This window comes from Thermochaetoides thermophila (genome assembly GCF_000221225.1).
Source record: "Thermochaetoides thermophila DSM 1495 unplaced genomic scaffold scf7180000011806, whole genome shotgun sequence".
Classification (NCBI taxonomy): Eukaryota; Fungi; Ascomycota; class Sordariomycetes; order Sordariales; family Chaetomiaceae; genus Thermochaetoides; species Thermochaetoides thermophila.
This window is the reverse complement of record NW_006383023.1, coordinates 2,679,253-2,693,605: the sequence shown is the minus strand read 5'-3', so window position 1 is coordinate 2,693,605 and position 14,353 is coordinate 2,679,253. Positions and strand designations below refer to the sequence as shown.

Sequence of the window (14,353 nt, the reverse complement as noted above, 5' to 3'; positions counted from 1 at the left end):
AGTTGATACAATGGGATGGTTCTGGTCCTCGTCGTCGCCCAAGAGCGAGGAATCTAACACCAAAGCTCCCACCTCAACCCCTCTCCCGCCATCACAATCAATCCAGACTACCCCCCAACTGTCCCAGCCCAAGCGCCCTGAGACAGAAGAGGAAGCCGCAGACCGCGAAATGGCCCTCTTCATCGGCATGCTCATGAAAGAAGCCAAGGCCGACGAGGAGGCCGAGGCCGCAGCAGCCGCTAATTCCAAAGCCGCTTCATCATCCACTTCTAAGCTCCCCTCCTGGATTCCCTTCGGCCGCGTCAAATCAGCCGGTGAAACTCCTGGGCAAACAGATACCACTGGACAGCAACAAAAGCCTAAGAAGACCCGTCCCCCCCACTCCTACGCCATGTCCGAGCACCTCCTCCCAACCACCATGTCCTGCCGCGACGCCTTCGATTACGCCTGGCACTGCCACACACCCGGTTCTCAGTTGAATGCAGTCTACCGCTATGGCACCCTCCGCACTTGCTCCGAGCTATGGGACGATTTCTGGTTTTGCATGCGCGTGAAATCCTTCTCTCCCCAGATGCGCGAGGAAGCAATCAAAGCACACTATCGGGCAAAGGAAGAAGCTAAGTATGGCGGGGGCAAGCCGAGCAGTGAGGATGTGTGGGAGAGTCGGGAGGAGAGGGTTGAGCCCGGGACGGCGTTTAGGGGGCGGTTTGAGAGGAAGATTGAAAATGATAAGGAGTTTTTGAGGCAGGATGCCGAGAGGAGGAGGAAGATAAGGGACGAGTTGGGGTTTAACGAGTCGGATAAGGGACAGTGAGGGAGGTTGAAAGAAAATCGGTGTATCTTGTGTGTATTATAGGGCTGAGATGGGTTTGGAGTTTGGGGTAATGTCTGATTTAACTCATGTTGATATCTGGAATTGACTTTTGTATTACCTCTTTATTCTCCAAACTCTTGCCCTCACCCAAGATCCTGGGCTTTGGTTGCATGGAAGTGGTTTGAGTCTAAAATTGTTTTTCCGCTGAGACCCTGAGTTTTATTTTTATTTTTTTTAAGGGCTTTAACCATTGGCCCTTCAACTGAATGGGATCTTACGATACAGAACTTCGAAAGACGTGATGTGCCAGAGGCGTTTCAGCAATGATCGCGAGTAGATTGGAAGGAACAAATACATCAGCTAGCAGATTGGCCTTAGAAACAAGTCACTTGTCAGTCCTCCGCTTGTCAAACTGCTGGCGATGAAGTACAGAGCTGTTGGGAAGATGGATGCTGGACAACAACGACAGCCAACATTGAGCAACTCAGGAACGACATGGCTGTAACAGTAGGGGTTGACATTGGACATGACATCAGTATGGAGACACATCACGCACACAGACAAGAAGCCAATGTTTTAATAACTGTTCCTTGTTCGTCGCAGGAAACTGGGAATCATGACTAAAATACAACCCATGCAGCCTCCGTAAACTTTTCCCCTTTATCATGATCATCAAGAGAAAAAAAAAAGGGAAAACCAGATCTAGGCGTTAAACCCATACCCGATACTCCGCATCCCTAACTGATCGTCGACGCGGACGCAATCTACTAGTGCAAGAAGAAAGCAGAAGGAAAGTCGAGGGTTATGCAGCCCTTTAGTCGACCTCCTCGACGGTCGGGCCGTCGTTGTCGTGCGAAGCACCGCCGGCGGCGCCAGGGAAGCCACCAGGAGCACCACCGGGCATGCCGCCAGGGACACCACCAGCGCCGGCGCCGTAGAACTTCATCATGATGGGGTTGGCAACAGACTCGAGCTCCTTCTGCTTGTCCTCGTACTCGTCCTTGGTGGCCTGCTGGTTCTCGTCAAGCCAATGGACAACCTTGTCGATCTCAGCGCGGAGCTTATCCTTGTCGGCCTGATCGAGCTTCTCATCGACCTTAGAGTCGTTGAGGGTATTGCGCAGGGAGTAAGCATAAGACTCAAGTCCGTTCTTGGCCTGGATACGAGCGGCCTCGCGCTCATCCTCCTCCTTGAACTTCTCGGCCTCGGCAATCATGCGCTCGATCTCCTCCTTGGACAGGCGGCCCTTGTCGTTGGTGATGGTGATCTGGTTGGTCTTGCCAGTGCCCTTCTCAACGGCAGAGACGTTCATGATACCGTTGGCATCAAGATCGAAGGTGACCTCGATCTGAGGAACACCACGGGGCGCAGGCGGGATACCAGTGAGCTCGAACTTGCCGAGCAGGTTGTTGTCCTTGGTGCGCTGACGCTCACCCTCGTAGACCTGGATGAGCACACCGGGCTGGTTGTCGGAGAAGGTCGAGAAAATCTCGGACTTCTTGGTGGGAATGGTGGTATTGCGGGGGATGAGCTTGGTCATGATACCACCAGCGGTCTCGATACCGAGCGACAGAGGAGCGACGTCGAGCAGCAGAATCTCGTTGGTCGACTTGGAGGAGGTATCGCCAGACAGGATGGCGGCCTGGACGGCAGCACCATAGGCGACGGCCTCATCGGGGTTGATGGACTTGTTGGGCTCCTTGCCGTTGAAGTAGTCCGAGATAAGCTTCTGGATGCGGGGAATACGGGTCGAGCCACCGACAAGGACAATCTCGTGGACCTGGGACTTGTCGATCTTGGCGTCGCTCAGGACACGGTCAACAGGGATGAGGGTAGAGCGGAACAGATCTTGGCAAAGCTCCTCGAAGCGGGCACGAGTGATGGAGGTGTAGAAGTCAATACCCTCGAAGAGGGAGTCGATCTCGATCGAAGTCTGAGCCGACGAAGACAGAGTGCGCTTGGCACGCTCGCAAGCAGTGCGGAGACGGCGCAGAGCACGGGCATTGGTGGTCAAATCTGCAAAACAGTTAGCCGCTGCACAAGACTAGAATGAAGGTTCAGAAGAATGATAGAAGTTGCAATGTTGGATCGGCGAGTCCGCGGGGTGAAGTGGGGCAGATGAAGTGGGGGCGGGGGAGGGGCAAGGTGGGGGGGTACTCGGCAGAAAATCGCCAAATCGCAGAAAACCGCCAAAATCTGAAAAAAAAACGAAAGGGGTCTGAGAGTTGACTGATATTTACCTTTCTTAAACTTGCGCTTGAATTCCGCGACGAAGTGGTTGACGAGGCGGTTGTCGAAGTCCTCACCACCCAAGTGAGTGTCGCCGGCAGTGGACTTGACCTCGAAGATACCATCCTCGATGGTCAGGAGCGAGACATCGAAGGTACCACCACCAAGATCGAAGATGAGGACGTTGCGCTCGCCCTCAGCCTTCTTGTCGAGACCATAGGCAATGGCAGCAGCAGTGGGTTCGTTGATGATACGGAGGACGTTGAGACCGGCAATGAGACCGGCATCCTTGGTGGCCTGACGCTGAGAGTCGTTGAAGTAGGCCGGGACGGTAATGACGGCACTAGTGACGGGCTGGCCCAGGTAGGACTCGGCAGTCTCCTTCATCTTGGTGAGGACCATGGACGAGATCTCCTCGGGGGTGAAAACTTTGGTCTCGCCCTTGAATTCAACTTGAATGACCGGCTTGCCATTGCGATCAATGACCTTGAAGGGGAAGTGCTTCATATCGCTCTGAACCTCAGGGTCACTGAACTTGCGGCCGATCAGGCGCTTGGCGTCAAAGACAGTGTTGTGGGGGTTCATGGCGACCTGGTTCTTGGCGGCATCACCGATGAGACGCTCGGTATCGGTGAAGGCGACGAACGAGGGGGTAGTGCGGTTGCCCTGGTCATTGGCAATGATTTCACAGCTGGTCGGTTGTTAGCCGACATTCTGAAGATCTTGATAGCTTCCATGCTCGCAGGTCGAGTGCAAGAAGTGCGAGAAGTGTGCGAGGATGCCATTGAGACTGTTGCTGCCCGATGACTCTAAGGATCAGGCTCCGCAAGTCTTCCGACTGCTGCTCGCTCAATGCGCGGGTCCCGCGGGGCTCTCTTCTTGACTTCGCAATCACGACTTGCTGGGCAACTGAAGAGGGGAAAAATCAACTTGACTGTTCAAACTTACCGGTCCTCACGGAACACACCAACGCACGAGTAGGTCGTGCCCAGATCGATGCCGACGGCGGGAGCCATCTTGACTGTGCTGGCTGTATGTTCTGATCTACTGAAAAGGACAAATAACTCAGAACAGGTTGTATAAAGGAAAACTGAAAAACCACGACTTCAGATTTTCCCTGGAAATGGTGTGGAAAAAAGAAAATCGCGGGAAAGATTTGGCTTGGTATGGTGAAATAGGAAGAGGGAAGGAGGGGCAGCACCAGCCGTGAGAATTTAAGCTGCAGGTCGCACGGGTCGACCCTTCCACGACCTTCGGTGGGTTTCCAGTGGACTTCCGCAACCCCACTACAAAGGGTACGGCTGGTGACTTTCGCGATTGGTCTGGCAGCCTCTAGCACTCTCGTGGACCCTCTGGCAGCCTCTCAGCACCTCCACACTGCACTGGAACATTCGGCGGCCCTGTGAGGCGGCGCAGGGCTGCCGCAGTGGATCTTCAATCCCATCTCTGTTCAGCCTGCCACAGCCGGGCAATGGTCGCAATACATCTCTGTGCTTCCATGACATTTCCCAGGGCATCCAGTTCCGTAGCTAGCAGCCTTGTGGTAGAGTGTTCTAGCATCAAGGTCCCATTCACAGCAAGCAAACTAATGCCAACTTCACAATTCCATCTCCCTGAACGTGCGGTTCTGCACGTCCCGAATACGTGGTCTGGATTGCCTATCGTTAGATTCCATCATACCCACGGAACCGCCAAGCTGCAGTCTTAAGATTCTGCTTCATTCTATGAGGCAGAGAATCTTCCACAACACAATCCCTCCCGCCACTTGGGAGGGACTAACAGTCAACTCACTCAGCTTCTCCCAAGCCAGGTCCTGAGCCATGGACACCCGGCTTTGAGCCTGATACTGTACTGACCTTACCGAAGGACCTTGAGAACCCAACAAGCGTGTGCGTTGGGCGCTGTGCTGCCTGACCCCCATACTCGGGCCGCTAATCCTGTCTACCCATTAGCATATGTGCCAGTGATCACAACAGCGTCAAGCTCACATCCACTCAATTGCCACCAGAGCATTGGCTGCAAAGCTCTCAGAGGCAGAAACAGTCGTAACAAGGACGATTTGCCTGGGCTCTATAATCCTGAGCCAACCAATCCATTTCCTGGGCCAGAAGGGGGTGCAGAACCGTCTGGATGCGCGGCATGCATCAAGATCCCTAGAGGTACCCTGAAGTACCCCGCTAATCCCACACCCCGTCATTCGCTGTCCCACGCTTTGTCTGTCTGGCACTTCTTTGCCTGGTGCCTGAAGCTGAAGTTTGGCTGATGGCTGAGTGGCGGGCAATGTTTGCAAGTTTCAGTCATCTATCAAGATTCTTTGCCTGCCTCTGCCCATTGGATGCAATCTTGTTTACTGAACCTATGTACTCCAATTGCCCTTATCTTCGCTAACAGAGTCAGTTGAATTGCCCTCCTACTCCCCATGCTCCACATCCTGCTGAAAAAGCAGGTTCCAACATGAAACACCATCCTGCCACCTTCATGGTGAGGTCATGAGGGGCGATAAGATAAGTCTGATCTCCCGCACCAACAGCTTTGGGTTTGGGTCTTGGCAGGGCAGGCCGCAGCTGCCAGAGATGTCCAACGACCTCGGACTAAGCTGACAATTCTTCCCAATCATGATGTTTTCAACGCTTAATTTGGTGATTATGTCACATTCAGCTGTTATCTTTTGTCCATCTTACTTATAGTTTCAGATATACCATTTGCTTGTCAAGGAAGCCCTTTACCGGTTTTACAGGCCTCAAGTGGGAAGCATCACGAATCAGCCTGTGCCCCTCGAAAGGTGAACAAACTGCTGCTTCAGCAAAGGATAAGACGGATATTGACTCAAGAATGCTTTTGTGTTAACATTCTAATCACCATATGGCTCAATGCTTGACTCTCCATGGAAACGACCGTCAATGGTACCCTCTAGGCAGATTGCCATCAACTTTTTTTTCGCCAATATCGTCCCGCTCAATGAGCCATAGGCGCAGGCAATCCTTGTCTCCAAAAGTCAGAATTGGCCGACCCTTACTCATGCTTGTTCTCCAGTGATCGGAGGTCATCAGCCCTAGCTCTATCTCTGCCCACAACACCATCATTCAGCACGAAACCATCGTCATTCTAAGCAGGTGGGCCGATTTTCATGACCATGCATTGGATGAAACTTAGCTCACACAATGTGTTAAAGTTGTGGAGGTAGCACAAGAAGAACGATGAGGAAGAATCCTAGATACATCGGCTCCAGCGGACACTCAATCCAAGGCCAAAGGGAGTAGAAGTCTACTTGCACCTAGTCTTGCCTTGCAGTTTGAGAAACACTCCAAACGATTTCAAAGGCTTATAGAGCTCTGCTCCTGGCTATAGCGACTCTATTTCGCAATCTTTGTACAGGAAAGCAGAAATATACACTGTATTGGTTGAGCACAAAGCATTTTTTTAAACAACAGGAAAGCCAGCTGGCCAAACACCTCTCTAATCCCCTTTATAGACAAAAGTGTATCAAAGCAGAACAAAAAGCTAAACCCCAAACGCCAGCCAGTGGCTTTGTCTCCAAACATTACAACTACCAGTATTCCTCCCAATGAACGGTAAGTCCCCTTTTCCTTGGGCATCCCTTTTTCCATTTTTTTGGTTATCCATCATGGTATCATTTCCCTTTGTTTCTTGTCATCATTGCCTGCCGGGACTCTGCTGCCCCTGTTGCCTTCCTCCAATAATATCCCTCCCTTGCTGCTGGGACGGCACACCCAGATAAGCCGGCTCCGTAGCCTGCCTTATCGGCGGTCCATACGGATTCGGCTGCTGCTGCTGACTTGGGCTGCTTCCCGCATAAGGATTTGACGAGCCCCAGTCAGGCGACGCCCCAGCATTCCGTTCAATATCAAACGAGCGGTGATCTCTCCTCGTCGCGCTAATGGAGGATGATGTCCTGGTCAATGTCACGCCAACCGACACTGCGTTATCGTCTCCCAACACAGCCGTTGGAGGAAGAGACTCGCCAGGTTTCCTCCGGCCACGGGTATGCGACTCCTGTCTGCCCAAATTGAACCCAGTTGTCAAAGCACTAGGCGAGTTAGCGGAAGGAATCCTCTCCAGAGGAGTTTCAGTCGGTTGCTCATGCACTGAGCGTGAATCACTCGCCGAAGTCTGCTCAGCCAGTTGATTGGCGAGCCTCTTGGCCTCCTTATCCTGCTCGGCCTTCTTCCGTGCACTAACGGCAAATTCATCGGACACAGCAACGCTATAACTCGGGTTTCCGGGACCACCAAGCGGCTCCGAGCCGCCACCAGGCGGGTAGATGGGCACACGCTTGAGAGCCATGGTGAGGGCGCACATGAACTTGTTACGACGGGCCGCGCGAACGGCATCGTTGTGCCAGTTCGACTTGTGCTTGATGGCGATCTTGAGGGTGAGCTTGTCACAGTCGCCGACGCCACCGACCGAGATACCCAGGTCGGGCTGGAAGTCACGCGAGTTTTCGGGTGCGCGGACGAATTTCTCCATTTCCTGGCGGAGGAGCTCGATGTCCTCGAGGGAGGTGTCGAAGGAGACGTTGACGTCGATGGTTTCTTTCATGGCTTTGCTGCGGGTCACATTTTCGATCCAGAGGTTGTTGAGAACGATGTTGGGGATCTACTGAACGTTAGTCTAACTCACTCAAGAAGGAGGAAATGAAGTTGCATACTTGAACGACCTGCATCTTGTCGATGCGAGTGAAGACAGTATACAGCAGCGAAATCTTCTCGACCACCAACTGCTCCTTCTCCGGACCGGCAATATCGACCCGGTCGCCGACATCATAGGGGTGTTTGACGAAGAGGAAGATGCAAGAACCGAGGAACTCCTGGGTAGTCGCAGCGAAAACGAACGATAGAGACAGCAGCGCGGTACCGGCAGTCGTCAGAGTACCAATGAAGCTGCTCTGGAAAACAGCCAGGAAAATAATGATGCAGATGATGAAGACGACAAACAGCAGGACCTTGTCGAACGCAGCCAACGCCTGGCTGATATCCTTCATGCTGTTCGCAATCGCCTTGCGCTCCTTGCCAATATCCACGATCTTGCGAACCATCTCCTCGAGGCTGATATCCCCATTCTGATCGGCATCAATGGCATCAAAGCTCTCTTCAGCTTCCTCGCGATAGCTGGGACCCATCGCTTCAATGATATCCTCCCGCGTCAGTGTATCCTTGCCCTCAGGGACGAAGGACATCCAGATGCGGCGGGCCAGGGCTTCAGAACTGCGCGTCCTCTCGAGCGCCTCCACGACAATCGAATGCGCCGAGTTGGGGTTGAAAACCTTCTTGCCCGTGATTTCAGACGCAATGTTGCCGAACACCGAGGTGATCTTGTCGCCAAACCGACTCATATCACCCACCAACTTCATGGGCTTCCCACTCACTTTTCCTCCGGTGAGCATTATGTCGAGGCTGCCATTAATAATGTAGTCCTCTTCGGCGAACTCATCGCAGTACATGGGGAAGAGGTTGCGGGATGCATCGAACATGAGACTCAGGAGGTGGATATCGCGTTTGGAGTCCTGGATTCGGTTGGCGAAAGAGCGCTGATGATAGGTAATGCTGATCAGCTGGACGAGGGACTTCTCGATGAGCAGGACCGCCGAGGACAGGAACAGCGATAGCAGGATCCTCCCCACGACCGTTACCCACTCCCTGTTCGCTCCAAGGAACATAAACTTGAACGACAGCCAGCTCGCCAGCCCCCAAAAGAACAGCGACAGCGGGATCTCGATCCCCTTCAGCACAGTCGCATACTTCTTCGTCCCGGCGCTGATAACGCCACAGAAGAACATAAACAGTCCCGGCAGGAAATGGGCGACCAACTTCCCCGCCCACAACGTCAACCATGATACCTCAATCCACAAGAAAAGCTGGAACAAACTGTGATTCTTTCCATCTCCAAGCTTAATCCGGTCCTTATCACCGTCACCGGTGAGGGGCAGAACCACGAGCGGTGCCGCCAGCAAGAGCGCCACGGGTGCCACATACACTAGGTATCGCGTGACGACAGAGAAGCCGACGATCTTCTCATACAGGCGGCCCATCGCATTCAACGAGGCAGGTTCTTCGTTCAGATCGCTCGACCCCGCGCGCTTCAATTCCTTCTGGATGCGCCTGCGGCCCGCAACCATAGGGCCATTGGTGTTGGATTGGGTCGGCCCAGGGCCGAAGTAGCCTTGTTTCTCATCGTCGGCACCGCGACGAGAGCGGATGCTGGTATTGCTGCGGACCGGTTGGAGGGGGATGTCGTGCATCTCGGTACGGGAGTTGTTGGCAGAATTGAGGGGGCGAAAGCCTTGATGGGTGGGGGATCGGGGGGATTTCAAGGACATTAGTACTGGGTGTCCTTGTGGTGTTGTTGTGTTCCTATTTGGTGGGAGTTTGGTAACGGATGATGATTAGGAGTGATGTTGTGCAACTGTCGAGACTACTGTAGACTCTTTAGACGCGTCCTAGGTCGCGAACATGGTAGCGCAACTCTCTGAACACAACTAAGGTGAAATAACCGACTGTTGAGGTAGGTCTCTAGAATAGGGAGAGATAGAAAGACAGAAGCTGTTGAAACAGCAACCCAACAACCATAGGTGGATAAACTATGGACTAAGAGCCAAACAAAGACTCAAAGCTAACAATGCCGAACCCTGAGCCAACGAGCGGCGCCCAAAAAGGCAGTCAGACCAACGAGGGTCGCGATAAGGCAAACAACCGAGGGACCTAAGGAAACTCGTCTTCAGACTGAGGGTGTCACCCTGGGACAGGCCACCAGACGAGGCAAGACGGCCGCAAGGGAGCACAAGGCAAGGTGTGACAGTGGGAAAGAGAATGTAGGTGAAGAGACGGAGATGAGATGAAAGGAAGATAGGAAAAGCTGAAAGTAATCATGAAGGGAATGGTGGCCGATTTTCCTCCAACACCAAAAGAGTTTAGGCCATGGGACCAGTTCCATGCTACAATGCCAATGCCAACTTGCCAGGGATCGATATGGAGAGGGAGAGAGGGAATGGCAACGTGCCCACGCCGTCGCCGATTGGACCTTCCCTGCCCAGCTGGCGGATCGGCGGCCACCCCATTCTGTCAAGTCCAAGAGCCGTTAAGATTACGGAGACATGGCGGCTGCAGCAAACGTTCCATCGCGTCTCCACTGGCGCATGAAAAACCTGAGAGTGGTTGATGAGAGTTTACTGGCGACAACAGCACAACGACACGTTGCGGTCGAGACGAGAAACTCGGGAAAAAGCCAAGACAACCAGGGGCAACTTATTTCAGGAGCCAGCTGCCACCTGCCGCCATCTGGCGACGGAGCGCTAAAACATGCTCCCCCCCCACAAACTGTAGTGTTTCATGTTGGCCCGTCTCTGCTTGGCGGAACCCTTTCTTTTCATCAGCCTGCCTGTGATTGGCCAGACGCAATGCACAGCGGGTTCATCCGCCTTGGAGAGATCAGCATCTGGGAGCAGGAACAACGTTTTTTTTTTTTTCGGCTTGGTCCAAGATCCTGGATCGAGATGTGAGAAATAGTCGCAGGACGATGTGCCGAAGTTTTTCCGGGCTAGGGAACCAAATGTTGCGGAGGGGATCTGCGTGTTGCCCTTTGCCACCGTATGATGATTTTTTTCTGTGAAGAGTGATGGGTGTTAGTATTGGGTTTGGGTTTCCACCGGCGGCAGCCAGACGCAGCCAGATGGTGTGGCACTTGAAAGTCGCTGGAGCCGTCAACGATCTGCCAACGGCAGAGATGGTGCTGTGAGGTGGCAAAGAGACGATGAGTCAGCTTGGCTAACAGTCAATGATCTGTTTGAGTTGGCCTGGGAAGGTGGCCAGGCACTCCACATTCATCTGGTAACGCTGATCTCCCTCTGTTAAGAGGACGCAGCCGGCCGACAACGACGTGAAGAAGACCCCATCAAATGTTTTTGATCTCATCTTGTGGATCTCGCCTTGGGCCGGACGGCGTTGATGTCTTGCCAGCAAAGAGTACTGATCAAGCTCCCAAGCAAGTCCAGATGACATGTGAGTCGACAGGCTTCTTCCCCCGTACCCTTCTATAACTTGGATCTCTTGCCCCAGCTCTTTTCACCAGACGTTGATTGGTTTATTCAACTTCGGGGTCTCGACCCAAAGCAGAAGGTTAAGAAATCTATTGTTTTTCTTAGGGTTAGGGTTTCCGCAATGAAGTTGACCAGTTTCTAAGCCTTCTACCTTCCCTCGAGAATAGATGGTTTGTCATTTGATGCAGAGGTACTAGTAGAAAATAACAACGGTAATAATTATGAGCCTTAGTCTGGTTGAATTTGTGCCCTTTTTCATAAGTTTCCGAGGAAGTAAAGAATCAGCAAACTGTTGATATGGTCATAGCTCCATGCCAAGACATGCCCCACCTGTCTCTCGCAACGTCCGATTGATCGATCTTTGATCGCAACTCTTTGAGTGAGACTCACTCTTCGACACCAAGAGCTCGAAAGATCAGAAGGACTGTCGTACCTGACAAGTCCTGCCGCCAAGATGAGGTCATCACCATGTTTTAGGTGTCTGTTCCAACGCTCGCTGCGGCGTCCAACACACGCCCGTTACCAAAGAACACCTCTCTCATCCACCTCACCCTCACCATCTTCCTCAGCTTCCTTCCACAGCTCAAGAAGCCTTCGCCAAAACCCTGTCGAGACAGCCCCTGAACATCTCCAACCTCCCCCTGTGCAACGACCAACAACAGCCCCTAAGCCGGTCATCGACCTCAAGCACATCCGGCAAAACCCAGAGCTCTACGCCCAAAACTGCCTGGACCGCAACTACAAAGCCGCCGCGACCTACCCAGCCCGCATCAACGAGCTCTTCGTCCAATGGCAAGCCAAGCAGCGCGAGGGCCGCGGCCTGCGCGAGCGCGGTAACCTCCTGCGTCGTCAGTTGGCCGATCCAAACAGCAGCATCGACGACGGGAGCGGGGATGATGTCAACGGGCTAAAGGGCATGAGCCGTGAGCAGCTGCTTGAAGAGGCGCGCAAGATCAAGGCCGAGTTAGCGGCAATCGAGGAGGCAGAGTCCTCGCTTGCAGATGAGATGCAGCGCCTGGCGCTGGCGATCCCAAATCTCACTAGCAAGCATACGCCTGTTGGGGACGAGCCTCGCGTGCTGAGCTTTATTAATGATCATCCTGAACCGGGGCCGGATCCATCTGATCGAGTATGGAAGTCGCATGCGCATATTGGGGCTGAGCTTGGGATATTTGACTTTGCGGGAGCTGCGACAGCTTCTGGCTGGGGATGGTACTATCTTCTCGACGAAGCAGCCCAGCTCGAGCAAGCCCTGGTCTCGTACGCCCTCACAGCCGCCACGCGGGCAGGCTGGCGCCAGGTTAGCCCGCCCAGCATGGTCTACTCGCACATCGCATCCGCCTGCGGGTTCCAGCCGCGCGACCAGAACGGCGAGACCCAGATCTACGCGATCGCTCAATCCGCTGAGGACGCTGCCCGCGGCAAGCCAGAGTGGTGCATGGCTGGTACCGCCGAAATTCCTCTGGCGGGTATGAAAGCCGACACGACCATCGACGAGGCCTCTCTGCCCATGAAGCTGGTAGCCGCCTCACGCTGCTACCGCGCCGAAGCCGGTGCGCGGGGTTCCGAGACCAAGGGGCTGTATCGCGTCCACGAGTTTACGAAGGTCGAGCTGTTTGCTTGGACGCATCCCGATGAGGGCCTGACAGAGGAGGTTTTCAACGAGATGGTCGATCTTCAGACTGAGATTCTGCAATCGCTGGGCTTGCACTGTCGCGTGCTGGAGATGCCGACCACCGATTTGGGCGCTTCCGCGACGCGCAAGATCGACATCGAAGCATTCTTCCCATCCCGGAGGGAGAGGAACGATGGCTGGGGCGAGGTGACTAGCGCGAGTATTTGCACTGATTACCAGACCAGGAGGCTGGCGACACGGTTGAAAACGGCAAGTGGCAAGCTGGTGTACCCTTGGACCGTGAACGGAACGGCGCTGGCTGTTCCGAGGGTGTTGGCGGCGATATTGGAGAATGGATGGAATGAGGAGGAGAAGTCGGTGACGATTCCGGAGGTGCTAAGGCCTTGGATGGAAGGGAGGGAAAAGATTGGACCTAGGGTGAGGTAGGCTGTGTAGATATTATTAGCACTGGTGTATTATTAGGGTTTGTATGACCTTTATGGGATAGAATTCTCAATCTGGAGTTAGGGTTTCTTTGGTTTACGATCAAACTTCCCGATAACTTGGACATAATGCTTGAGAAGGCGTTGTTCCTGTCGAGTTCTCGAAGTTTTTACTCTGTATCATATGCCCGCTGGCTTTGCGTTTTTCGTGCTGGTGGAAATGTGCACATTAACAGGTCTGAGCCGGCCACTACAAGCTCCCTTTCAGTGACCGTTACCTTGGAATAGACCAGAGAGGCTTAATAATCCGAAAGATCACACCTGGGAGGACATTTTGCAGGTGGTAGACTGTCCACGGTAGAGTATATCATGGTTAAAGTAGTCTTATTCTATGAGTGTACCACTAGCACAAAATGGTCTATCCACTAATACCCTGGATTCCTCTCGAGATTCCTCTTGAGACAGTTGACCAATCTCCGCAAGATCAGAAGTTGGGTTGATGTTGTCAACAAAATGATGTTGTCAACCACAGAAAATGGTTATTCGGCACAGAAACGCCCAACCCCGCATTTAAACAGAGACAAGGATGATGAGAATCCAGCTGCCGATTTCTCATTGTCAACAACCAAGGCGCGCGGATGGCAGAGCTTGGAGGCTTTCAGCTTCCTGTTTGCTGTTGTTGAGCGGAGACTGGAAGAGGCTACCGTTCAACAACAGAAACGGTTGTAGTTATTCGTCCCTTCGTTTTTTTTCCCCTTTTTTAAGGCCTGAGGTTTCTTTTTCTCTTCCGTGCCAACCTCGTCTCCCCTGATCCGAGGGCACAAGATTCTTTGACATCAAGGCAGTCAGCCGCTCGACATAACTTCAAGGTTAGAATAGCTATGCGCAATTGACGAAATCTTTGGCCCCTGAAACAAACGGGTGGTATCTAGACCATTTTCGACACTCTGGTCAATGACACATCAACATGGATCGGACACAAGTGCAGTAACAAAAACTCGTACATTGGCTATCAGAGCAAGCAAGCCTCCATCCTAACTAATAGACTACAAACCAGCAATTACACACCACGACAACCACCTCCCATCATTAATACTCTCTCCAGCATAGCCATCCAGCCATAACATATCAATAATTGCTCACAACACACCAACCAAACAGAAATCATAGGTCATACAAAATAAACCAACAAAAGAGAA

The 14,353-nt window shown here is 52.9% G+C and overlaps 4 protein-coding genes across 4 annotated transcripts; 2 read left to right on the top strand and 2 right to left on the bottom strand.

Moving 5' to 3' along the window:
* Nucleotides 1-10: 10 nt before the first annotated feature.
* CTHT_0007440 (uncharacterized protein) lies at nucleotides 11-814 on the top strand (the record flags this gene model as incomplete). The annotated part of the gene is made up of 1 exon (XM_006691212.1): nucleotides 11-814. The coding sequence occupies one exon, from the start codon at nucleotides 11-13 to the stop codon at nucleotides 812-814; it is 804 nt and encodes a 267-aa protein (XP_006691275.1).
* An 814-nt stretch (nucleotides 815-1,628) lies between these two features.
* On the bottom strand, nucleotides 1,629-4,059 carry CTHT_0007430 (heat shock protein 70-like protein; the record flags this gene model as incomplete). Its single annotated transcript, XM_006691211.1, has 3 exons — nucleotides 1,629-2,830; nucleotides 3,055-3,734; nucleotides 3,992-4,059. The coding sequence occupies 3 exons, from the start codon at nucleotides 4,057-4,059 to the stop codon at nucleotides 1,629-1,631; spliced, it is 1,950 nt and encodes a 649-aa protein (XP_006691274.1).
* A 2,638-nt stretch (nucleotides 4,060-6,697) lies between these two features.
* On the bottom strand, nucleotides 6,698-9,380 carry CTHT_0007420 (uncharacterized protein; the record flags this gene model as incomplete). Its single annotated transcript, XM_006691210.1, has 2 exons — nucleotides 6,698-7,660; nucleotides 7,713-9,380. The coding sequence occupies 2 exons, from the start codon at nucleotides 9,378-9,380 to the stop codon at nucleotides 6,698-6,700; spliced, it is 2,631 nt and encodes an 876-aa protein (XP_006691273.1).
* Nucleotides 9,381-11,550: 2,170 nt separating this feature from the next.
* CTHT_0007410 (putative seryl-tRNA protein) lies at nucleotides 11,551-13,158 on the top strand (the record flags this gene model as incomplete). Its single annotated transcript, XM_006691209.1, has 1 exon — nucleotides 11,551-13,158. The coding sequence occupies one exon, from the start codon at nucleotides 11,551-11,553 to the stop codon at nucleotides 13,156-13,158; it is 1,608 nt and encodes a 535-aa protein (XP_006691272.1).
* Nucleotides 13,159-14,353: the final 1,195 nt, after the last annotated feature.